Here is a 25,688-nt window from a genome sequence, read left to right as displayed (position 1 = left end):
GTAACAGACCAGTATTTCTCTCGGTCTGTCAGAGTCCGAGCCGTCTGTCCAGGCGACAGCTCGTTCTTGCCGCGGACGATTGGCGGCGCATCACGAGTACTCTTTCTGCATCGATTTAGCCGGTTGCAGTCGGGACCTCCCCCTTTGACCGGTTCATTGGTCACATCCGCCTGGCACCAGCACAGCTCGTAAAGAGGCGCAATTCGAGCAATACGTCCCTTTAGTGCGCGCGAACTCGTTGGAGGAATAATTCTAGTCCGCTGCGCCGTTGACCCGGGTTCCGTTGGCGTCGCTGGCGTCGCGTTAATGAAAGCATATAAACACCTACCCCAGACTGATACCCCAGATTACAGCTCGACCCCAGATCACTTTTTTACTCCATCTTTCCAGGAACTGATCTTGTACCATGGCTACAATTGAGAAGCCAAGCGCTCATGGCACCGAGCACGTATCCGATACCTCGATAGACCACGCCGTGGCTTACGAGGAGGGCAAGGAGCCTGGCCTAAGCGAGGCTCACATATGTTCCGACGCGGACAACAAACGAATCCTCCGCAAGACCGACATTTGGATGCTGTCTCTTCTTTGCATGGTTTACTTTCTACAATCGGCTGATAAGGGGATCATCGGATTGACAGCTGTCTACGGTCTCCAAAAGGACGCGCATCTCGTCGGGAACGACTACTCAAACATCGGAAACATCGGATACTACGCGCAACTTGGTGTGCAACCGTTGGCCGCATGGATCCTCGTCAAACTTCGATATCGCCAGGTTCTCCCCGTTATTATCACTTGCTGGGGTATCTCAGTTGCGGGCGGCCTCGGTGGCTCCAGGAGCTACGCCGGGTTGCTCGCATCGCGATTCTTCCTTGGTGCATTTGAGGCCGCGGTCATTCCCCTGTTTTCGATGATCACCATTGCTTTTTACAGGCGGTCCGAGCAGCCATTCCGCGTGGCTTGCTGGTACAGCTGCTATGGCCTCAGTACTCTGATCAGTGCGCCCATCGTTTACGGTTTCGGTCGCATACACTCATCCTCGCTGTTCCGATACCAGATTGTCTACCTCTTCTTTGGGCTCCTGACCATCGTCATTGGCCTCAGCACATACTGGTGGGCCCAGGATAGTCCTGGGGAGGCTCGATACTTGTCGCCGGAGGATCGCTTGAAGGCGGTAGACCGGTTGAAGGCTAACCAGCAGGGTATCGTCTCGCACAAGTTCAACTGGAAGCATGTCGTTGAAGCGGTGACTGAACCCAAATACTGGCTATATATGATCATGGTCATCGCTGTCAATGCTGGCGCTTCAGTCTCCTCGGTCTTCGGCTCCATCATCCTCCAGAACTTGGCTGGGTTCACTCCTGATGAAGCCGTCTTACTGAATATGCCCTTCGGAGCACTTCAGTTTGTCTCCATCCTCGGTGCGTCGTATCTGGCATACCGATTCAAGCGCAAGTCCCCCTTCTTGCTCGGCCTTGTTACCATCGTCATCATTGGTGTTGCTTTGATGGTTGCGCTTCCGAAAACCAAGGCCAACAAAGGCGGTCTACTTGTAGGCTACTATTTGATTGCCTTCGTGTATGCAATCAATCCTCTGCTCATCTCCTGGATGGGCGCGAACTGTGCCGGACAAACCAAGAAGGCCATCTACTACACGTCCTTTAACGCCGGCAACTCCATTGGCAACATCATCACCCCTTACATCTTCGATGCCAAATTCAAACCGCAATACGTAAGAACTTGATGTCCCTGTCGTACCTTCTAAACTGGAGATCATGGCTGACGATGCGTCTTTCTAGGTCAACGCTCTCAAAGGTATCTTGACAATTTGGTGCATCCTCTGGGGTGTCGTTGTCGCTCAATTTTTCCTCATTTCCTGGATGCAGAAGAAGAAGTGCGACCAGCGTGAGGCGGCCGGCTTACCGAGGAACCCGATTGACTACTCGATGGAGGGGAAGTTCCATGAGTCTGGTGCTGAGGTGCACGGCGAGAACGGTCTTCAGGACATGACAGATAAGGAGAATATCTACTTCCAGTACCTACTATAGTTTAGTCGATATAATGGGCATATACAGATCACTTTTTAGAAGTAGATACCAATGTCACTGTTCTGATCGATGAGAATAGCCCTGTTTGAGCGTGTGCAGTAGTTTCTTAGGCCGGTATTACTCATCATTTTGATCCGGCGACGATGTGCAGAGGTTCAGTAGGTGTCAGACCAGTCCGTTGACATAGCTCGTGAAACATGTGAATGCGAAAAGTTCGAAAACCACCTAAGCAGTGTCGACATCGGGAGGGTACAAGACACGCGATCCTGGTTGCGACAGGCAGCATGATTCACAGAGCTCGCTTATGTCAGCGAGACACGACTAGAACCGCGTCGTGTCATCTCAACACTGACTCTTGGCGGAACCCCTCGTCCTGCGTAACAACAGATGCTTAACATCTGGCCATGCACATACATTCTATATTCCCTACTTTCGACTCAGCGCCGCTCGGATGATAACACGTTCACAGTGGATCTTCGCCTACTTGCTCACTCCTTGCCTCTCCGTCTTCCTGTTGTCGCTTCTATATACTCGACTACAACCGCCAACCAATCCAATGCCTGCGCGAGTATCGCCGGATGAAGTAGCATCAGCACTTCTTGCCGAGAAAGGACTACAATTTCAATTCCTACAAACCATTCAATCGTTATGGGCCGGTTATGGCGAGATCTGTCGCGTCTTCGCTAATCCAATCGGTTCGCGAAATTCGACGAAATCTTACATACTGAAGCTCGTCAACCCCCCGCCGACAAGGGCAGACGACGAAGGCCATACTCGGAAAGTCTTGAGTTACCAAGTTGAGCAATATTTCTATAGCCACCTCGCCCCCCAACTGCCAGCAACTTTACCAGTTGCCGAATGCCTCGCTAGCATTAACAAGCACAATGCGGATGGCACCTCAATAACCGCGATGTTGTTGAGCGATCTTCGACATCAATACCCTGCAGCTGGAGAGAAGCGCAACGTGCTTACAACGACACAAGCTCATGCTGCGTTGGACTGGCTCTCTGGGTTTCACGGCTTTTGGTGGCCTCGCATCAAGTCTTTGGACTCATCTTCGCTCGTACTGCCACCACTTCAGGAAGTGCAGCTCGACGGACAGGATGCGTTCAACAAATCGGTTTGGCTCAACGGCGGATATACCTACCTTGCAACGCGGCGTAAGGAGTATAATACTTTGGTGACAGATTACGATGCTGAGTGGAATGAACCACTCACTGAATGGGTTGATGGCGAGGAGGTCTCCATATCCGAGATGGCGGCTGCATTTCTTTCCCCGAAGACTTCTGGTTGGACTCCAATTGAAGGTTATCAAACTCTTATACATGGTGACGTGAAGTCTGAAAACATGTTCACCAGCAGCTCCGGGGAAGAGGTTGCGTTTTACGATTTCCAATATGTTGGACTTGGTCTCGGGGTCTGCGATCTGGCCAAGTTCTTCACATGCTCCGTTCCACTAAGCATGCTTGTTGCTGGCCGGCATGTCCCACGAGAGCTACCCATGCAGGAAGGCGAAAAGCAGTTGTTGCAACGATACTGGAAGAGACTAAGAGAGGTTGGCAAACAAGAGTATAGTTGGTCCATCTTCGTGCGACACTGGGAGACGGCCCTCGTGGACTGGCTTCGCTTCCAGGCCAGCTGGGGCTTCTGGGGAAACACTGAATGGTTGGAGGCTAGAGTCCGGAGTATATTGCAAGACCAGGAATGGAGGGATGCGTTGACCAGTAACGTGGATAAGACGAATATCCGCAAGCAAGACGAACGTCTCGGGTGAGGGTAGCTTCGTTTTCTGTCTACGTAGCGTGTGAACGTTCACCCACCGCAGATTTCGGTAGAGCTGGCGCTGCTTTGGTTTCCCCACTTCCAACGACGCTGTATATCACCTTGATATCCGCCTTCGGTAATAACACGGCTCAAATGGCCCAGTGGTAAGGCGTCGCACTCGTAGCTCCTATGATATGCGAAGATCTCCAGTTCGATCCTGGATTTGAGCTGTAAGTATTTTTTTGATCTTCCCACCATGTTCATAGCATACAATGACTTCTATCCACGGATGCACAAAACCGCTCTGCTCTAATCTCAACACGATGCTTATGCAAGAGCGTCAGACGCATATACCTAAGAGCCAATGACATGGTGAGGCTGATAGTTGGCCTGCATACGGTGGCGTAGAGGACCCCGTAGCCGAATGCCAACACAACACGTCGAGAAGAGGACTTACTGCCTGATCGGTTTTCGGGTCGACATTTACTCACTATCACTACTTTAACACCATATGACCCATGTCGGCGTCCGGCCACTCTATCCATCCTCTCCCTCGACCATCTAGTGTGCCAAGCATTACCGAACAACCGCCTTGCGAGTGCATCGATGGAGTACCACTAGACTGGTCTGGCCGAGGCACGTCTCACGTTGATTACAACAAATCTGAGGTACTTCCTCTCACACAGGGCGGATTTCTCGGCCATGGCATGCATGGTAGAGTTTACGAGACTAGTTGTAATGGCGTCAGGCTCGCTTTCAAGCGCAAATACTGCCGCCGCAAAATAGGTGAGAGAGAAAGGCGCGAGATTGAAATCATCAAGAAGCTTTCGCATCGCCATATCATTCGGTTAATGAGAACCTATACGCACGGTCCATTTCTTGGATTGTTGTTGTGGCCTGTTGCGACCTGTCACCTTGCCAGCCTCCTTGAAGACGCGGATTGGCTGCAGAAGCAAGTTTTCATAGAACTTGGATTGTCACCCTCGGTACCAGGAGCATGGAACGAACACAACGTCGACGGGGAAGCCAAACTTCAAGCACTTGGGATTCTTATCCGAAATTAAACGGAGGCGACTCGTGACTTAGCGGAAGTGTTCTTGAGACAGACAATTGGCTGTATAGCCAATGCAGTGGCATATCTTCATGCATCCGATATCAAGCATAAAGACTTGAAACCATCCAACATCGTTCTTTCAAGGGACGGATTGTGGTTGACAGACTTTGGTACGGCGATGGACTTCTCAGTATTATCCTCGAGTGTTACAGAAAATGGGGAGCGAAGAACGCCAAAATACTTCGCGCCAGAAGTCGCGAATTTCACACCTAGCGGACGCTCAGCAGATATTTTTGCCATGGGCTGTGTGTTCTTCGAAATTATGACCTTGTGCGGTGGCTATACCTTGGACCTTAGCCAGAATCTCCGACAATCGAACGACAAATCCTTCCAATCAAATCTTGGCGCAATCAATGCCTGGTTTGACGAACATGATCGGGAGAGCAAGGAAGACGCCTCTGCTGTTGACGATTATTTCTTGGGCTTGGTGGGATGGATGATGGATGAAGAGGCAGCTGTTCGCCCAACCGCCGATATAGTCGAGAAGGAAATCACTCTTATAAACGGATTGCGCGTCGCCTTTTGTGAAAAGTTCGCTTTGTCGCATGACCCTAGCTTCTATCGAACCTGTTGCCACCCAGAGAGATCCTCTACAGCCAAGAAACGAAAAGGCGGCTAGTGCCAGGCACTGGATTTACCATCAATGTTGCGATTGGAAGAGGGAGCTCTACATCAAAATCTGATACTTTTTACATTGAACCTGATGACAAAACTCTCATTGAAACTGTTCATGTGTTCATTGTAAGTGCCTCCGAGATTACCTCGTTACAAGAAATCATACTAACACATGATGTTTCAGAACAGAACTCATAATAGATATTATGTGGTTCTCGATTCACCACCTTACGAACTTGGCAACTCGCTCAGTGGCTACTCCATCACTGCGTGTTTAGTCCTTCGCCCAGGCTTCATGTGGACTAGTCCAATAGCCCAGCCGCTGCCGAAGACCAAAGACAAGAGAGTAATGTCGTTGTTTTTGCCAGACGAAGTCGAACTCAATCTTTGTGAACATATAGTGTCTTTGGGTGTGCAAAAAGTTTTCTTTGAAATGTGATCTTAATAGAGATCGAGGAGATTTTGTGGATTGATAAGCGACGTTGAGACGCTTTTTTTTTTTAGTTCTTAGATGTACAACCCAGGTCCGGCACATGGTAGGAGCGTATATTTGTGTTGGTGGTGTATATGCATCAAATACTTAACCACTCTGAGCCAGTACGAGGTTCAATCTTTCCCCTGTGAGTAATCGTGCGGACAAATCTTATTTCCTTACTCTCGACGCTCATACTAATGCCTGCATGTCTTATATAAGCTGTCAGCATGATGATAAGCGCTAGTGACCTGCAACTTGTTTACGCACTCAGGTATTTCGCCCCGCCAAGGACGCTCAACCAATGAACACGAAGGTCACACAGCGCAGCATGACATAGTCTCAGCTTACTTCTGAAAAGTCTCCGCCGTGTGTACATATAAATTGCCGAAGCCAGTTCATGCAGGAAATGCGATCGCAGCGGAGTGATCACCGTCTAAACTATGGAGTCCCTTTCGGAACACATAAGGAACAGCGGATCGAAGGAAATCGTCGCGTCTGTCTTTGGGATATGGCTCCTGTACTGGGTATCTGTAGGCATATATAGGGTGTATTTCCATCCTCTAGCAGGAATACCTGGGCCAAAGGTTCGACTTCCGAGACATAATGGCGTATGGAAAACTTTGGAAGAGTGGCTAACATCATATAGTTGGCAGCGCTCACATTCTGGTATGAGTTTTATTATGAGATTTATCCAAACAAATTCCAGTATCTCTGGAAGATCAAGAAACTGCATGAGCGTTACGGTAAGTCACAGCTGCAGCCATCTGCTTCATAAATCTGACCATATCAACAGGACCCATCATTCGAATAAACCCCATCCACGTCCATATTTACGATGCAGATTACTTCGAAACTATATACGCGTCTGGAGCGAATCATAAACGAGATCGATGTGGCTGGTCGCATCACGCCGGCTCGAAAACTTGGGCGGGCGCCATGTTGGAAACAATGGATCACGACATGCACAAGATGAGAAGAAACGCCATATCTCCTTTCTTCAGCAAGCGCTCTGTTCAGGCTCTCGAGGGCCTCGTCGTAAACAACACTCAGAAGCTTCTTAGTCGTTTCCAAGGCGAGCTAGAGAAGAAAGGCCCCAACGCTGGCGTCGTGAATCTTAACAACGCGAATGCTGCCTTTACCATGGACATCATCTCCGAATACTGTTTCGGGGAGTCAATGAATAGCATGGAGAAAGAGGAGTATGGCAAAGAATGGCTCGATGTCTTCCACCAAGGAATCCAGATCCGCCCGTTGGCTAGGCAGTTCCCCACTATCTTCAATCTCATGCTGGATCTCCCGTCGCACATAGTTGCAAAGATGGACGCCGGAGCGGCAAAGCTTAACTCCTTCAACGAACTAATGCTACTCAAAATTGAACGCATCTTGAGCCGAGAAGACGACGAGGATAACTCGAAGAACCTGAGACGCACGGTCTTTCATGACATCAGGGATGACATTGGGGGTAAACTCCCAGAGAGTGAGAAACATCCGATGAGGTTGATGATGGACGCAAGTGTACTCCTGGGTGCGGGAACGGAGACGACGGCAAGGACGATGGCGGTTACTACCTTTTACCTGATCAAGAATATGGAGGCGGGTGAGAAGTTGAGGCAAGAGCTAAAGAAGGTGATGCCAACAGCGGATCATCAGGTCTCACTACCGCAGTTGGAAGCCTTGCCATACCTAGTAAGCATCCTGATGTTCCAATACGATAAGCAACGAAGCGCTGACCAATTCTCTAGGCCGCAGTAATAAACGAAGGCCTCCGCTGCGCCCATGGTGTCTCCTCCCGCCAACCCCGAATTGCCACTGGAGAAGACCTCACATACGCCCAATACACCCTCCCCCGTGGAACCCCCGTCATGCAATCCGCATATCTCCTACACACTGATCCCACCATCTACCCCGACCCATTCGCTTTCCGTCCAGAGCGGTGGCTCGAGAATCCCAAATTGACGCGCTACCTCTTCGCTTTTGGACGCGGGAGTCGGAACTGCTTGGGCATGAATCTGGCTACGTCTGAGCTGTATATTGGGCTTGCGATGATTTGGAGGAGGTTTCAATTTGATATTTGGGATACGGTGGAGACGAGGGATGTGCTCACGAACCATGATTGTTTTCTGGGACTGCCGGATCTGAGTAGTGAGGGGGTCAGGGTTAGGGTTATCGGGGAGGTGGAGGGTGATTGAGGGAGGTGTGGGTGGGTGTTAAGTAGCGACAGCAAAAGTGGTAAAGTTTTGCATTATACGTAGTCTCATTACCTGCGGAACATCTGTTCTCATGCTCTCCTTTCTATGGGTATTCTCCTACCCCAGGCATCTCAAAACTTTCAGACAGCGCTGCATATGTACCAATTGTCGGAGGTGTGGTAGCTTGGACATAGGTCAGTTGCGCGTTTCGCAACCGTCGGGGTAGATATAGTGGCGACTGCACTTGTAGTTCGTGAAAAGACGACAGGTCCGTGACCAGTCTTGAATGTTATCTTGGGGAGGGAAGTCAAGACAGCGTGCGGTGAAGTCGTAGTTGGGTTCGAGGCAAGTGCAGGAGTGCTGGTAGCGGTCGTCGATGGTTCTAGAGGCGAAGAGGTTGTGGCAATGCTACCCGCCGTGGTGAACAATGCCCAAAGCATCGTGCCTGTGTGCATCTCGCTGGCGCAAAGATCATGTTGGACAGTTCTTCTTCTTTGCCAAAACGGCGTGCAGACTGTGGTAAAAGTCTGGGAGAAGCTTGCGCAGAGCGATGAGACTGTTGTAAAGTCCGGCGGTCAGAAGGTGAACGGTTACACCCACAGTTTGTAAAGATGAACCCCGGATATGAGATATTGCTCATTTGCGTGCACGATGAATATCCCGTTTCTAGGTATCTTCGCTACCGAGGTTCAGAACTCTTGAACCAGGGTTAAAGAAGGGGTTTCGTACGAACGCGCAACAAGCTTAAGAATATCAGCAATAGTAGGAAGTGATAAGAAAACTTGATCAGAGTTCAAACGCGTAGACGTTTGTACCTACTTCTGTCCCTTGATGGGGTGCCGAACCAAACTGTCTACTGAACATTTCCCCCGGCCATGAAGTCTTTAGGCTAATAAAATGTAGGATTATACATAGCCTATACCTGCAGTATATCTGCAAGGTAGAAAAACAGTACAGAAATTAGTGAAGCAAGAACGAATTGCATAATGCCACGGACTTACTGCTGACAAGTTCAAACGTGAGGTTGCAAAGATGGTAAGCGGTCGCAAAGCTGTAGACAAAAAAGAAAATGGCGATTACGACGGCCACATATGCATATATATAGTAAGTGAGAGTCTCGCGAGTGCTTTGGGGCACGGAAGACATTGTTGCGAGTAGAGATATCTGGATTTAGAGGCGAAGCTTCATGTTTTGTGTCGGGGAAGACTTTGTGAAGGATGTAGAGGTCACTGACTGCTGTGAAGAAATGCTCTGAATTCTGTGATTGCAATCGCTTTTCTTTGTTAGGTACAACTTGGCTTGAGTATTGTGACAGTTGTTGTAGATGTGACTGGCTCCTGGCTAGTCACTGTGGGCGTGAAGAAGTGAGAACTCCGAGGTGCAGCATTTTGTGCCGCATTGATTAGGCAAAGGCCACACAATCCGGAAGGTGAAGGGCGAAACTGAATGTTTATCTGCCTGTTGATCCGCCGAGAATAATTCCATCTGCGTATGCGTGGTAATATAGCGTGAAGCGTTTCGCGTATCATGGAATAGGATAGCCATGAAGCCTTCGACAACGAAGCCGGTACGATGAGCTTCGATATAGGTCGCTAGAGATTGCTCAATGTTGTAGTCGATAGAGATATTGTACAATCTATCGCCGCGCTGGGCGATTGGGTGACACACTGTGGAAAAACTTCGTAGCCTAGATGAGGACCTCATTCAATTCGATTCTGTAGCGGATGCTCAAGTAGATAGTTTTGCCAACCGAGGGGAGGAAATACATTGCAAACTGCGGCAAAGCGTCTTTGCAAAAGTATTGAATGATCTTCAAGGTGACAGCACCTATCATGAGCGAGCTCATGATGGTGAAAATATCCAGCAGTGCTTCGCGGTAATCGGATGTCGCAGGTCTGTTGTATATAGCCCTCGCCCTGCATCCGCAGATGAGCATAATGCTAATGCCAACAGTCGCAACCAAGTCCATAAAAAGACGATCGATAATCTTGGGCCAATTGGGACTGTAGTTCATAGTTGCTTGCAATTTGGTACCCTGAATTCCGGCGATGTCTATGGGGTTGGTAGAAAATTCGATTGATCGGCGTGTACGCTTTCAGACCAAACGAGTGAGCGAGGTCAGCTGGGAAAGGTATTTTAAACTGCATGCCGCTCAACGTGATGCTGGAGCAGCGCGAGGAAATTGCATCCAAGCACATCTAGGGTCGAAAACAACGAGCAGGCCACACTTTCTTCACACATCCAATCCCAACTCCACCTTCTCCTTCTCCTGTCACTTCCCCCAAACCTCCTTCCGCATCTCCTCTCACCTTCTCTGCCATACCCTTCTCCTCATCCTCCACCCCACTGTTCTCAATCCCCTCCCTGACCATCCTTTCATACCGTCTCTCATCGTGCCGACCCAGCCACAACAGCAGATACGAGTTGCCCACCTGTAAAACATTCATAATCGTGAGCTTCATCCCCATCCACCCCAGGAAGAAAAAGTTGGCCGTCGAAAAAACCGCAAAGGCGACTAGAAACCAACGATAGGCACGAGCGATCTTGAGTTTCTTTTCGGGGGTGTAGTTGAACATTTTTTGGGCTGCGGACTCGATGCAAAGATAGAAAGATGGGATACTGATATTGTACAAAGAATGGAGGGATGTAGACAGAAAGTCATGAAATAGAAACAGGTGTAAGAGGCAATAGGCGGATACAGTGTCTGTTATAGATGATGGTGGGTAGCATTATTGAGAGTTGTAGCCGTTTCATCCGGGCGTGTGGCGAACATCTCGGGATGAGATCCGAGACGTGCATTCGTCCCTCAACTACGTCAATACCTGTTGTCGAGAACGATGCTCCAATGTCTTCGGGATCTAATTCGTATATGCTTTCATCTTTATTCGTGGTGGTCATCTAGCAAATGACTTTGAGCTCGGTCTCCTTCTTCTCCTCACCATTCATATTTGATGGAAGTTCCGGATGATCGGCCCATGCATCGTCAAGTTCCTGCGCAGCATCTACAGCATCTTGGCCTACGTCAACAGATGGCTGAAGAACGTCTTGGGCCAACGGGTCGCCCACAAATCCATTTGGATTCTCATCTGCCATGTCGCGGAATAACTCATCAAAGTCTTCCCCGTCACCGAATTCCGACTTGGGATCGTTGGGGTTTCTGTACTTTGTCCGGAGGGTCTCTGACATGTCGAAGACTTCTCCTGATGCGAGCTCAGTGGTCCACCTGTCCATAGCCTCATTAGCAAACGCATCGGCTGCGATGTTACCTTGATCCACATTGTGAGCCTTCACCCAGGTAATTTTCGTCTTTGCTCCACATCTCTCACGTTCCCGTATCCTTGCTAGAATGGGCTGGATAATTTCCTTGTTCGCCACGTCTTTGCCCTTGGCGGTCCTCCAGCCATTTTTCTCCCAGCCCGCTACAAAATCTGTAAGGCAATTCCTAGAGTATTGGGAATCGCTGATGATGTGTAGGTCGCGATCTATGGGAACGTGGTCGATCGCCCGGGCCATTGCGACTAGTTCAGCTCGGTTATTGGTCTGGGGGTCACCCCTTAGGGGTTCTTGAACATTTCTGTATGGGACGTCAGTGAATGCACCACACTACAAACATGATGTATGCGACCACACGTACCTAGCGTCTTTTGGACCGAAGTAAACACCGCAACCGGCTTTTGCGCCTTTGTAACCATTGCCCCGCGAACCACCATCCGTGTATACAACCACTGGGCCTTTGAAGTCTCCTGTCGGCTGCCTTTTCCTCTTACCAAGTTCGTCCCCCGTTTTATGTCTGATGTTGCCCGTTTGCTCATCTAGCTTTATGTTTGGGTCGAAACCGTCTATTGCGTCTAGCGGGAGTGGGCCAAGGCCAGGCTCGATCTTGATGTCCTGGTTGTGTGCAATCAACGCCGGCGACGCGTTCTCCTTCTTTTGCCGCTTGGGCGCACTTTCCGATATGTCCGTACTCCTGTCCATATTACCTGTCGCTGACGGAGATGTGGATGCAGAGAGATCTCCTCGCAAGCTGATGGGTGCGCTGACACCGCGAACGAAAGCCAGGGCTTCTTCTTCCGTCTTGAAGCCCCTGTGTTTTGCGCCACTAAAGCCGCTAATTTGCGCTTGCGTAGTCGGCCAATCTGTGTACACGCCAGGTACGCGTCCAGCAGCTACTGCGTAGAACTTCCACTTCCCCCCACCTGCCATATTGCCCTCTTCGGTGATGTAAGTATTAGGATAGTCCTCCCAGGGTGGAAACGGGCGGCAGAAGGTTATAGACGATCGGGATGGGATGCGGGTCAAGTGGATGCGGCAGTTATTTGCATGCCTGGTCCCATCAATTAGCTTTCGGTAGTTGGGTACAAGGTAGTGTGCGCGGTTGAGGTAGTCGTCCTGGTGCGAACGTACGATATGCTAGTTCTGGAAAAAGGAACTATGACGCGCCTGGTGCAGATTCGCCGAGCACGTTGAAGCATACAGCGCTGGCTTGAGGGAGGGGAATGAAAGTGGTTTTCAAAAAAAGACGTAATTGCAAGGCTAAGTAGTACATTGGACGTTTGAGCGCGTTGTTTGAGGTTGCGGGGACAGTTGCGAAGGGACAACTTCGGAGGTGCGTGGACCCTGCAGCAACCCAAGTCGAGCCTCAGCTTGAGCAGGAGCTAACGCGTCGTATGGACATAACGGCGCCATGCATCTGGCAAGATTGAGAAATCATCAAACACCAGATCTTGGTCAATGATTGATCTTGACACGTCATGAACGCGAAAATGCGCATATGCTGGGCATCCCGACGCGTTACTGTCTGAACCTCGGGAAGCTTACTGCCCCACTACGTCACATAGATCACGTTTCCAACTCCATGCCGAGGTGATGCCGGGTGGGCAACAGCACCACTGAACACGTTGGACCTATAAGTCAATAACCCCACAATAATCATCATGTTCGAGGTACGACTTCAACAGTATTGGTCAAGAAATGCTTAGCGCTCATATTTGCCAGGGCCGTCACGCATCAGACAGATACCGCCTCCATCTACATCGCGCACGCTCAGTCGTGTTGACGAGTGCAGAGCTGGTCGAGATCCGCGCAGCACAGCGAACATTCGAAGGCGCATACGTCCGCACGGCAATCGGCCAATTTTCTTTTGCACTCGTCGTACTAAAGATCTTCACCGCCGAGTTCTATTCGATCGGTGCGTTGTTCGCGGTCTATGGTGCTGGCATCTTGTTTATCAGTTTGTTTCGACGACAGCATGGTAAGTCGAGGAGTAATGATGCAGATGTATGACGACGGAGGCGTAGGCGCTGACAACGAATAGGAAACAAACAGTTCTTTGCAGAAGTCGGTGAGGATGGCCTGCACAGGAAGAAATTTCGAACATCCGGCAACGTGGTCACTGTGTTGACCGCGTTGAGCGTCTCAGCATACGTATGTCTGCTGGTACTGACGCTGAAGCTTGCCATGTAAGCACTTCATCACTGTTGTCTTCGAACCGTGATGAACGGTCACATTTCTGCGACAAATGGTCTCATCACAGGTGACAGCGTTACCTTGGAACCATCCCAGACATTTCGCAGGTGATCAAAGATTCCCGCAATGCGGAAGGCTCATCTGGAAACATGCTTTAGGACTACCTCTGAAATCTGGGGATATACATGGTCGTGTATGTATATGATTGCCAAGAACTTCGGCCTATACAAGAAACAGTGGAGTGTGTAGCTGCACGCTGACGTTGGTCGATCCACCCAGGAACTGGTCGACATAGCACGGAATCACCATGAAGGCAATGGAACATGGTACAATGAACAAAACCATCACATCATCCAGAGCTACTATGAAATATGCCCAACCTGTACCTGCGTACAGAAGATCAAATCAGGGTAGCTATGTGCTATCTCTATTGTCTCGAGGTGCAGTGGGAAGCGTGTGGGAACGATTGGCTTTCGGGGTCGGACTGTGTGGGGTTGTCCGCTTCCAGCAAGAACACCTGCCAAGTGGTTTGTAACTCGGAGAGCGACACGCAGACAAAGTCGCGCCTTGTCATCTCCCAATCTCACCGTCCAGGCTGAAGGATTAAAACTGCTCACCATGCACTTCCCAACGCGTTTGCGCGCGTTCCTGAAAACTCGCCCTCCGCTACCGCCGGTCTAGTTCAAGCGGCGCACCCGTGATAGCTAGCCCTCTCAACCAAAGGCCGACTCCGAGCAGTCACATTGGATAAGGTCACCGGCCCGACAAGCCTGCATCCAGAAATTCACACGACGATCTGACAGAGACACTTCTTCCACACAGCTTTTTGAACATCGTCTCAGCTCAACTCAGTCTTGTATCGGCAACTGCGACTCGCCTCCAGAGCCCTGGGTGCTATCTTAGTGCAGCGGCCAAGCTAGCTTCTGATAAGTATTTCGACATCTTGGCATGACGCCAAACATGGAAGCAGTCCCGACGCCGACTGTGACCGAGCTTGTACATCACAAGCATTCACATCGCCGCCGATCCTCAGCTTCCTCAAATACCTCGACTTCGAACCGCCGCTTCAGCTCCCATTCCATATACGCCCGATCTGTAATGAGCAAACTCACCCTACCCCTCGACAACGCAAAGCAGCCAAGCACAAACGTCGACCACGATCTCACGCCCCGCGCCGCATCCGCTGAGCCAAAGTTTCCTGCTGTTGCGCCTGCAAAGAACGTGCAGGCCCTCAAGGAGCGTGCGCTCCAAAATGGCGAACTGAAGGCTGTCCCAAATCCAGTCAACCAACAACACCATAATGGTCTTCTGGTTACAAAGGATGGCGTGGGCGCTGCCTTGAGTGACACCCCACTGCCCTCCGTTCCTGGAAGTCCGCGCGAGTATGGAGAACCGCCGTCGCAGAGCGCATCCTACTTCGCTGACCGTAACAGCACTTTAACCCGCAATAGCTCCGTCACATCGACCCCGCGATTACGACCTACTACGCTCGATATCCCTGGTCTGACCAAGTCCAAGGTCTCCCCCGATGGCAAGATTGCACAGCGAGATGTCGGCTCCAAGCTCGTCATCGTCATGGTCGGACTGCCCGCGCGAGGCAAATCATACATCACAAAGAAGATGGCACGCTATCTGAATTGGCTGCAGCACGACACTAAGATTTTCAACGTGGGAGAGAAGCGAAGAGTAGCTGCGAGTCACAGTGGGTTTCGCCTGTCACAAGCGAACCTCGAGCGGGTCTCTTCACGCGTCAAGCAGGCCATTGAGGAGCACCAAGACACACTCCCGCAAATCGCTGCAAAAATTCTTATCAATGGCGACCCCGCGCACGATGGGCCCGTAGACCCACAGAACCTGCCGGACCCACGCCGGGGTAGCACGGCCATTGCGGAGGACGAAGACGGACCACCACTACCACCGCCACGAGTTGAAGTCACATCGCCAGGCCCGAAGGCGCCTACACCCAACAATGAGGCGGTAACCGAGGAGGAGAACGAGGCCATGGACCAGTCGGCAGATTTTTTCGACCCACAAAACCAACGCGCGGCGGCATTGCGAGAGCAATGCGCCATGGAGACTCTAGACGACCTGTTGGACTATATCCTGAAGGGTAGTGGCTCTGTTGGCATATTCGATGCTACCAACAGCACGCTCGCGCGGCGCCAGCAAATCATGCAGCGGATACGAAACCGTGCTGGACCAGAGCTCAACGTCCTGTTCGTTGAAAGTGTGTGCCGGGATCAGAACCTGCTCGAATCTAACATGCGTTTGAAGCTCTCAGGGCCAGACTACAAAGACAAGGACAAAGTTGCAGCATTGGCCGACTTCAAGAAGCGCGTAGCTATCTACGAGAAGAATTATGTCCCCATCGGCGACTACGAGGAGGACAACAACATGCCCTACGTCAAGATGGTGGATGTTGGCCGAAAGATGATCTCGCATCAGATCAGGGGTTTCCTTGCTGGCCAGGCCGTCTACTACCTTCTCAACTTCAACCTCGCACCGCGCATGATCTGGATAACAAGACACGGCGAGTCGGCGGACAATGTTGCTGGAAAGATTGGTGGTGACTCCGACCTTAGCGAGAACGGACAAAAGTATGCAAAGGCGATGACACGCTTCATTGCTGCACAGCGCAAAGACTGGGCGGTCCGGCAAGCAGACAAAATGGCCAACACTCACTTCCCTCCAGTAGCAGGCGACCACACCCCTCCAAACCCGTACTACAGCCACGAGCTCGAACAGCGCAACTTCTGTGTCTGGACTTCCATGCTCAAGCGCAGCATCCAAACAGGACAATACTTCTGCGACGAGGACTTCGAAGTCAAACAAATGCGCATGCTGGACGAGCTCAACGCAGGACTCATGGAAGGTCTAACATACGAAGAGATCCGCACAAAGTACGCAGACGAATACCTCCAACGGCGCCGCGACAAACTTGCATACCGCTACCCCGGCCCCGGTGGTGAAGGCTACTTGGACGTCATCAACCGTATCCGCCCCGTCATCGTCGAGCTAGAGCGCATGACAGACCACTGCCTGCTCATCACCCACCGAAGCGTAGCCCGCGTGCTACTCGCATACTTCCAGGGCCTCAAGCGCGAGGATGTGGCTGATTTGGATTGTCCACTAGGTATGCTGTACCAGTTAGAGCCCAAGCCGTATGGTGTGGAGTTCAAGGCCTGGCGCTACAACTCGGAGACGGATGACTTTGATCACTTGCCGGATTATAAGCTCAGGAGGGCGCCTACGCTAGTGAACAACTAGGAGAGAGGAGGGTTTGATTATGATCAGATGGATTGCGATGGACGCGTGTATTAATATAGTTTAGAGATGGGTAGGGTAGGGTAGGGTGGGTTACATTACTTTTCGGGGTGAGACTTTACCTCCTAATGTTCCCCTTGGTCCTTTGACGCCCTGTATGGTTTGGTGCGGTCCTTTATGGCCATGTATGACGTTTGTTGGGCATTTTCAGGCGTCTCTTTCTTCTCATCGTTCCTTTTGCATGGGCTGTGCGGTGGCGTACGATAGATAGATTGATGGATGGTATGATGCAATGATGATTAGACCGCGATGTCTTTACTTCACTCCACATTTGGTGTTTTGCGGTGGATGTGATGGCAAGGATGTGTGCTTTGAGAGGCATCGTCTGATGGTAGTAAAGACGATGCTGAGGGTATATAAACACTCTTTGCCGTCATTTCGCTCTCTCCTGTACTGCACATCTTCTTATACTATTCTTCAAAAGAGGCAGATCAAAGTTACATGTTTGCCCCGGCATCCTTGTCAAAAGATATTCGAGGAGTGGCGATGTGTCCCTGCTGCGTTTCTTTCTACTACAGCGATCGCAACCCGGTATAAAATCAGCCAGCCGTACCATACCCAGGTGAACCGCACTTGAAATCGATCCGGAGCCCGCCCATGAGAGCCATCCACGCTCTGTTGCGCTACGCATAAACAAAGCTATACAAAACAATTCCATGGAGATCGAAGATAGCGAGATTGGTATATAAGGACCATCTTTCCGAGTCTTTGCTCCACTTCTCCAGTACCGCACTTCCTCGGTGTTCCCCACCAGCAAAAGTTTGGACAACGGTCATCTGGATGGCCAGATCTTTTCGTCTACAAGAACTACCTATACCATCAGTTCATGTGAGAGTTTGCGGCCTGCTTCCTTCTTTACATCCTTTCAGAAATGGCTCATTCGCGCAATCATGGCTGTTACCAGTATTCCTCTTCTACCCAAAATGAATTTAGCGAGCGTAAATGTGCAGTTGCGCTGCCCGTTTCCGCTTCTCGCTTCCACCTTGAACAAAGTACCACTCCTATCTCTGCTATGGGGAAGTGCTGCGTTGTTCAGAATGGTGCAATAATGGTTGCATGAGTGTGCTGTGTTGCTTCCTAGAATGAATCACTCAACTCTACGATGGTTGTCGAGGAAAACGGGACTGTGATGGGCTATAAAAACTCTTCTCCTGTCCGTTCTTCTTTCTCTCTTATGAACCACAGTACTTCAGTGGTTTACCAAAACATGCGGCAAACAGATACATGCGGCTCTCCCGGGCTTTTCCCCCAAAAGATATCGCCTTGCATGGCATGCAGGTTACTCTTTGGCTGTTACCATCAAGCCGTATATGCAAATACGAGAACAGGAAACACCATGCATTAGTGACCCGGCCTGCCGCTCCAAAATCTCAAAAGCCCTGTATCTGTCGCAACCGAGTAACGACAACCTTGGTGTGACAAGCAGAAGAACCGGCGTCAAGGCGTGAACGGCTATAAAACAATCAGCGTGTAGCCTTTCCTTCCTTCTTCACTACCGCCTCTCTTCTAGAATTCCACTTGGAAAGCGGAATGCATAATTGCCATGGCTCTTCTCCGGTCCATTAAAAGCATCGCAAAGCCACCATGCCGTTCTACTGCTCTTCGCCGTTTCAAACCACTACGTATCATGAGCCATGTAATTCTTTCGTAAGAAGAATCGAAAATGGACCACGGAGCGTACGATGAGAAGCACTTTACGAGGAAACGCCGCAAATATAACCCATGTTGTGCGTCCGTGCGTCAGCGGAGGGTATAAAGTCGACATCTCGTCGGCTATGTTACTTGCTTCCTATACCACAATCTATCTACCGTTTTCTTAAACCTGTACGGTGAACACTCATGTGTTCTAAGCTCTTCTTTCTAAGAATCTGAGTACGCGCTAATCATGACCGTCTCAGCCTTCTGATCAAATATATACCTACGTATATCAAATGTGTCACACTTGCTGCTGCCCAACACTCAAAAGACAACGCCGGTTTGACATCCGGAGTTCGTTTCTCAAATATCTGCACCTACCATGTCATGGTTTCACGAGCCCAGACCTGCAAGGCTGGGATGGAGTGTTGAATACAAAAAGAGCCTTTACTGGCTTGCCTCTTACCTTTTTCATATACCATGCCTTGCAAATTCACCAAAGAAGCCCTTAATATACGTTATGGGTGTTTGTCCGCGTCTCAAAATGCAAAGCCTTAGACTCACCTCGTGTTCTTTTCTACCAGGAAACAGTTGCTACAGTTCGCTCAAGAGCGGAGGCCAGGTTGAAAATTCCTATACGTTCACTGTATGAGTGAACTGGCTTTGGAAACTATGTACAAAATTTTCTATGGGTTTCTGATTTCGATGGACAGGGTATAAAAGGCCCCGTGCGTCCTCTGCTTCTGCTTTCTCACACCAATACACTTGCCGGTATCTTCAAAACTGGCCAACCATTCAGTGCATGACCTGATCTGTCAGCGAGCGACTCTTCCCCACGATTCCAAATTTCTGATCGGATATCCGAATCAATGGTTACAGTCTTCCAAAAAAAATCATCCGAAAAGGTAGCGTAGCGGCTCGTAAGCCTGTGAAATGAGATTGTCGAGAACATCTTCCATGCCCGAGGCGGTGCTGCTTCGTGGGGACCTTATGATGCGATAACAGGGTACGGCGACGATGGTAAGCGCGAGGGTTGCGCACACCAAAGCTTCCAGGTCGCTGGTTTCTGCATTCATTACACATCAAGCCATCATGTGTTTACCGCAGCTTCCAGCAAGCTCCATAGGAATCTCCGCTTGGACACGTGCACCATTCATCTACGTTCAGCACATCGGTATATATTTGCGCAATGTAAACTCCTATGGCTTTAGGCATTAGACGCCAATACGTACACTCAGTCTCTGATTCCGCCCACGTTCAAACATAATTGTCTATCAGCCAAGCGTTCCACCAACGGGATAACCTACAAGTAGCGGATGCGCGTAAAGCCCTTGTATAGGTTGCGAAACACGCGGCTGATGAACCCACTTACTTCCGTCTTCAACTATCATAAGATGTGTAAGGTGAGAGTCCAGTCATCCCCCGAGTCACTTCACCTGTAACATCGAAGACGTCTACCATGTAGCTTCTATGATCCCCCCACACCCGATAACCTCCCATGACGATTCGAAGATCTAAGACCATGCTACATGTGTTCAAATGGCGTAGCATACTGAAGACAGTCGTATATGCTAACGATCTAGATGCGAAGGGAAAAAGACAGTCGACCTGATAAGAAACGTGAGAAATCCGATTGTACGGCCTATTCTAACTCAAATCAATTCCCATCGTACGCATCAACTCAGCGCTTCTCATGCTTGCGCAATAGACCTCGCTGGCTCGATTTTCGGCACGATCCTCTATTGTAACGGTTCGCAGGTTTGGTAGATGCTGAATGATGATGTTTTGCAGTCAAGTTCGCAATCCACTCCTTGTGCCTTCAATGTCTAGCATAGCACAGAGAGTATCAGGAAGTGATGTTGGTGCAAGGAGGTATCGTTCCAGTGATTCGGTACCGATGGTTAGGTGCTCAATTTTGTTTCCAATGTCACTGGACCACACCGCATCTCTCAATTCTTGTAAGCTAGTGCTGATCAGGGATACCTTCACTTGTTTGAAAAGAAGTTGAAAGCTGTTCGATGTTTTTTCAAGGAACCTTTTAATGAGTAGGTGGGGTGATCCTATGTCGCTAGCTTGGAGGAGCGAGCCGATGATGGCGACGAGCTCGGTGGGCAGATCAATTAGCCTGGACATATCGGAGCAGTCTTAAGCTTACCATAGACGTACCCAAAGGTGTTGACTTGCTATACTCCGTTTCAGTGTTTGCTATGCACTGTCACCTACTCATGATCACAACGCTGTGTGCGCGAAGCTGATTCTGGTTTCATCCACCTATCCAATGGTACTGCAATGGCCCACAGACGATGAGTCACCTGCAACTGTCGCATTAACGACGTCAACGATATTAAACCCCTCCTACAGATCAGATCAAACGCTAAGAAGAGGTCACCTACTCATGAGGCTTAGTTCTGGAAAGATTCGAGTAACCGGATGCATCACAAGAGTGTTTGTACTTTAGGAAATCACACATGAAGAACGTATCATAAGATCTATATCATCCAACTAGTCTGCTCATCTCCGTATTTCATCTCCTTGCAACAACCGTACAAGGCTCTCTCATGTACCAAGTTCGTAGCTTCGGTTCGCCCAAAACATTCCCACCCTGCAGCAAAGTCTGGGTGTCAACGTTCGGGTTTTGGTCTTCCTCTTCTCTCCCACTTTTCATAAACTCCGCTTCGTCGATCGAGGCACCGATTTCGTACGTGCCGGCGCATAACGCAACGATACCAAGCTCGGACTCTACAGTTTCTCCGGGTTGTATGACCGGCAGCTTGCGCTGTAGCACGCCTGTCCACGAGAACCGCTTATCAAGGTCCAGAGCGATATTGTGAGGAAGGCCAGCGAGGTGCGGCTGCAGTCTGAGTATAGGCGAGATGGGACGCGGACTGCGATTACGCACGGATGTCTTCATTGTTAGGAAGTCATCTATCGGTACCTCGAACTTCGCACGACCGACTTGCCGCACAGTATTCTCGCCTTCCGCTGTGGGGTAGTCACAAACAATGGTCGTACTCATGGCGAGATCCTCAAGTTTGATGGCCTCTACCATGCGTGGGGAGAAGCGAATGCTGCGCAATTCTAGCTCGCCATGACGTCCATTGCCGTCTTCCGTCCACGTACCTCGCACGATCTTGAGCAGCTCCTCACGGTACCAGAAAGCTTCCCGGCTCGCTCGTTCGGTTTCGGGAGAGATCTTGCTCGTGCTAACGACGAACTGACGTTGGTTTGCAGGATTCAACGATGGAACAGCGGCATGCGGGGCCTTCAGATAAACCTTTGGAAGGATCATGACAATCCTGCTGACATGGCCCGGCTGTATGACTTCGTTAACACCATGTCCTTCGTTCCAAGACTCGTCACTATAGTTGCCGTCAGCCATGGGCTTTCGGGCTTGGAGTGATATCGATAATGGGTTTGGCCACGAGTTTCTGAGATCTAGGAGGAGCATGCAGTGCTCTTCGTCATTCTCACGAATTTGCTTCTGGTTGATGAAAGACCGAAGATGAGTATCAGCTTTCCCAGAGGACAGAGCAGACGATGGCTCATGATCAGAGTGGGCTTGAGAGCCTGACGAAGTGATACTAGACCAGCCAATGTCGCCGGATAAGGGTACTATGTCCGGGCGCTGGAGCTGCACACTCGCATTTACAGTGATTGAGATAGGCGCGGACACCTGGCGGGTAAAGAAGTGCTCCTCGACTTCCGATCTTCGCCTTCCGAGGTTGGCATAGTCGATTTGAATCGTAGCATCTGTCAATCTTGTGCGGCCGATAACCTCAATGGTGAACTCCGCCTCGGCGCCCGGCTTGATGCTCGGTGGTTCTTCGGCCTCGCTCTTGCACCAACGCAATGATGGATGATGGGCGAGCTGAACTTCCAACTCATGTAACTCAGCTGCGGGCAAGTCTTTATCGGATGTTGCCGCTTGAATTGCCGCAGTTGCAGTATCCTGGAAAGAGATGTGAACGAAATCAACGGTTGTTACAGCTGAGGTGTTCTTAACAGTAACAGTAAACCGTTTTCTTTCGCCTTCAAGCACCATGACTGCTGATTGCGGTAGAGAAACGTTGGTGATGACAATGACTGGCTGATCTGGTATTACAGAGAAGTTCAGTGACTCTGGCTTTGGCTGGAAGGTTGCTCTGTGATCGATTGATGGTGCAATAGCTGTCGAGGGCCGTGATGTTGGAGCGCCTAGACATGCTTTGAGACCCATGCGCTTCATTTTGGCTTCCCTCTTGGGCTTCCATGGCTCAGGAAATATGGGGAAAAGTCGCTCTCGGCACCCAATGAGCTTGACATAGCAACCGATGATCTTGAGCAACCCTGACGATTGCGCTGTTCCTGTGATCTGGAACTTTTGGGTCCTGTAAGGACCGAGCAGGAAGTGCTCTTCTAATGCAATAAACTCAACACCTTCAGCAGCTATCTTCAACGACTCTACTCCAAGCTCGAACTCATATGGATTCTGCATGGCGATGACGAAACGATAGTGCTCGTTAGCAACCAAAACCGTGTTTGCAGCGTTTGTCTGCGGCTTCTTCAACCAGGCGTTGTGAAGGAACGGGCCTTCCTTTCCTTGGCTATCTGCCTTTAGTTCCGTCCCTTGCCTTTGAGTTAGCCGTAGAGGTTCCATTTCCTCAAGAATAAACAATCCGCGGATGAGGAAATCGTCCCAGTATTCTGTTTCTACATGCTGTAGACCAAGTTTCTTCGCGGCAGTAACTGTTCTCGAGATATTCGAATAGAGTCGGATCTGTTCATCTCGGGGAAGAGACACGAACACATCAGTGCTATTAGGTCTTGGCGCCGTGCCTGGGCCCGCCACTCGTAGTAAGAGAGCAGTGAAATGGAGAACGCTATTGAAATCTGGTAGCGCTTCGCAGAAACTCAGACACGTTCGCAGTATTTCCAGCTTGATGCTAAGACTGCCAAAGGATCGTAATGAGGAGATCGCCAGAATAGCGTCGACCACACGTTGGCTAGCAATACTGTCTGAGGCACTTTCTGCGTTCTCATTTCTTTGACTGGGTACGGCGATATCGGGCATGTTCCCCTTCGAATTAGGTATCCCGTATATGCGACCCAATAGACCCAAGAATTCATCGATGCCATTCTCGACTTCGCCTTCACCCAGATTGAGGGCACCACTTCCGGAGCTGCCACCGTTTGCGATGTTGAGAGCGGCAAGACCAGCAGCCGGGTGGACTCCCATCTCTGCTGCACCTACTTTACGGGCCTGAATCAAGCCAGGAACTAGAGACGTGATGAACTCCTTCATGACGATGGCTTTCTTCCGTTGCAATCCTAATGATGACAAGATTGAGGCAACACCGGCGAGTACTACAACGCGGTCTGTGGGGTTCATCCCGGAGCTTTCCACAGGCCCAGGTAGTGCACGGAACAGCATGGAAGCGATATCGTTACGCGTAGGGTGTACGCTAAGCCTCGGAACCGAAAACCGTGCCTTTTGCTTGTACGGTATGTTCTGTACAAGGTGTCGCAACGCATCATCGTCGAGGAATCCCGCTGATAAGTTTATCGCAGCCAGTAACTTGGAAAATCGTATTACACATTCCGAGAATGCAAGAGGCGGCAACGATTCGCCAGCGAAGTTGGCCGCACGAGTATACAAATTCAGGATCATATTGACCAGGTCTGGTAGCAGCGAGTTCAGGGCGTCCAATGAGTTGTCGTGTTTGTGCGCTTTGGCTGGAGTCGAAACGTCGGAAGCACTATTCGATGGCGTATGCGTTGGGGTTATGCTTCCTCCGACTGGATAGCAAACTTCGGGTATCTAAAGGGTCCGTGAGCAACTTCGACAATCTTTACGTGGAAGCTAAACTAACCTGGAATTCCATGCCCGACCATGCAAAAAGGAGCATGCAAACCATGATGTGTTCAAGAGCTTTGGCATGCCATAGATGGTCACTCAAGGCCCGTGCTCTTGTCGCTCCCTCTGTGAGCTCTCGCACCGCTTCAACCCACTGACCTGCGCACATATACAGTGTACCGATCACGATACCTATACGACCACGTCCCTTGTTCCGAGCCCTTTCACCGACCCCGCCAGAACCAAAGCCATGTATCGAAACGCGGTCCGCTGCAGCGTTCTTGGTAGCGGTGCTAGGTCTGGTGGGATTACTATTCGTTTGATGCAGCATATTGGCTGCGTTAATGCCGGATATTTCATCAAAAGTTGTTGGTGGCGTATGTGTGCCTTGTGCACTCGAAGACGCCGTTCTTGGATCTTCTGTAGACAGCGGTCCTCCCGAACTTGATGGCAATACCGGCATCGACATTCGGTGACCATCCTTCAGTGCGTTGTTTACGGGCGATTCCGGCCTACTGGTGCTTGGTGTTTGCGAATTGCGACGCGCAAATTGCGAAGTCGAGTCGGCTGCGGCCCAACTTGGTGTGATCTCCGCTGTACCATTCTGAGACGCAGGTGAGACCAAAGTAGGAAGGGCTTGTATGGATTTTGCTAAGGTTGTCATCTCCGCTAATAAGGTTGCAGTGAGATCGCACATGACGGTCTTCATTGTGGTAGTTTTCAGATGTGATCTGGGTGGGATCAAGAGCGTCTCTTGAGGTAATCGCGGATGTCGAGCTTGAGTTACTGAATCAAACATCATGACGCTGTGAAGATACGCCCTGGGGAACTGCTCTCTGAGGTCGTCGATACCAAACTGAATAGCATTGGCTTCATCATCGCCGGCTGGAGGATCTTCAAACATCGTACTTGACGTCCCATCAGTCGCACGTGATGGCTGTAACCAGGCATACTCGGACGCATCTCCGATTCCGATGACCAGTAGGGGCTCTCTGAACTGCTCAAAGGGCGACAGCGATAGATGAGAGGCAGATGGCATGGAAGTTGATAAGTCATAGAGTAAGGTTCCATCAGGCCACGCTAATGGAGAAAACATATCTATTCGTCGCCAAGATTAGTAAGTATCAGAGCTAAGCTGGCTCATGAGGGTTCATACTCCGGTCAGGTCGCGGATCAGGGCTGATATCACCCAATCGAACCAGTGACTCTTGCTGCAAGAGGTCGACAA

General features: G+C 50.3%; 8 protein-coding genes across 8 annotated transcripts; 5 read left to right on the top strand and 3 right to left on the bottom strand.

The window, feature by feature from the left end:
* Positions 1-406: 406 nt before the first annotated feature.
* ALTATR162_LOCUS2875 (uncharacterized protein) lies at positions 407-2,045 on the top strand (the record flags this gene model as incomplete). The annotated part of the gene is made up of 2 exons (XM_043310481.1): positions 407-1,729; positions 1,797-2,045. The coding sequence occupies 2 exons, from the start codon at positions 407-409 to the stop codon at positions 2,043-2,045; spliced, it is 1,572 nt and encodes a 523-aa protein (XP_043166416.1).
* Positions 2,046-2,601: 556 nt separating this feature from the next.
* Positions 2,602-3,819, top strand: ALTATR162_LOCUS2874 (uncharacterized protein; the record flags this gene model as incomplete). Its single annotated transcript, XM_043310480.1, has 1 exon — positions 2,602-3,819. One exon carries the CDS (start codon positions 2,602-2,604, stop codon positions 3,817-3,819), a length of 1,218 nt encoding a protein of 405 aa, XP_043166415.1.
* Positions 3,820-6,453: 2,634 nt separating this feature from the next.
* ALTATR162_LOCUS2873 (uncharacterized protein) lies at positions 6,454-8,202 on the top strand (the record flags this gene model as incomplete). Its single annotated transcript, XM_043310479.1, has 4 exons — positions 6,454-6,543; positions 6,660-6,756; positions 6,807-7,699; positions 7,756-8,202. The coding sequence occupies 4 exons, from the start codon at positions 6,454-6,456 to the stop codon at positions 8,200-8,202; spliced, it is 1,527 nt and encodes a 508-aa protein (XP_043166414.1).
* Positions 8,203-9,889: 1,687 nt separating this feature from the next.
* ALTATR162_LOCUS2872 (uncharacterized protein) lies at positions 9,890-10,216 on the bottom strand (the record flags this gene model as incomplete). Its single annotated transcript, XM_043310478.1, has 1 exon — positions 9,890-10,216. One exon carries the CDS (start codon positions 10,214-10,216, stop codon positions 9,890-9,892), a length of 327 nt encoding a protein of 108 aa, XP_043166413.1.
* An 884-nt stretch (positions 10,217-11,100) lies between these two features.
* On the bottom strand, positions 11,101-12,405 carry ALTATR162_LOCUS2871 (uncharacterized protein; the record flags this gene model as incomplete). The annotated part of the gene is made up of 2 exons (XM_043310477.1): positions 11,101-11,776; positions 11,837-12,405. 2 exons carry the CDS (start codon positions 12,403-12,405, stop codon positions 11,101-11,103), a joined length of 1,245 nt encoding a protein of 414 aa, XP_043166412.1.
* Positions 12,406-13,136: 731 nt separating this feature from the next.
* ALTATR162_LOCUS2870 (uncharacterized protein) lies at positions 13,137-13,665 on the top strand (the record flags this gene model as incomplete). The annotated part of the gene is made up of 3 exons (XM_043310476.1): positions 13,137-13,145; positions 13,198-13,453; positions 13,517-13,665. The coding sequence occupies 3 exons, from the start codon at positions 13,137-13,139 to the stop codon at positions 13,663-13,665; spliced, it is 414 nt and encodes a 137-aa protein (XP_043166411.1).
* Positions 13,666-14,766: 1,101 nt separating this feature from the next.
* ALTATR162_LOCUS2869 (uncharacterized protein) lies at positions 14,767-16,935 on the top strand (the record flags this gene model as incomplete). Its single annotated transcript, XM_043310475.1, has 2 exons — positions 14,767-15,050; positions 15,102-16,935. The coding sequence occupies 2 exons, from the start codon at positions 14,767-14,769 to the stop codon at positions 16,933-16,935; spliced, it is 2,118 nt and encodes a 705-aa protein (XP_043166410.1).
* Positions 16,936-21,151: 4,216 nt separating this feature from the next.
* On the bottom strand, positions 21,152-25,499 carry ALTATR162_LOCUS2868 (uncharacterized protein; the record flags this gene model as incomplete). The annotated part of the gene is made up of 2 exons (XM_043310474.1): positions 21,152-24,424; positions 24,477-25,499. 2 exons carry the CDS (start codon positions 25,497-25,499, stop codon positions 21,152-21,154), a joined length of 4,296 nt encoding a protein of 1,431 aa, XP_043166409.1.
* Positions 25,500-25,688: the final 189 nt, after the last annotated feature.

The sequence above is a fragment of the Alternaria atra genome, assembly GCF_907166805.1.
Source record: "Alternaria atra isolate CS162 genome assembly, contig: 22, whole genome shotgun sequence".
NCBI lineage: Eukaryota > Fungi > Ascomycota > Dothideomycetes > Pleosporales > Pleosporaceae > Alternaria > Alternaria atra.
The sequence above is the reverse complement of the archived record's forward strand: the minus strand, read 5'-3'. Positions and strand labels throughout refer to the sequence as shown.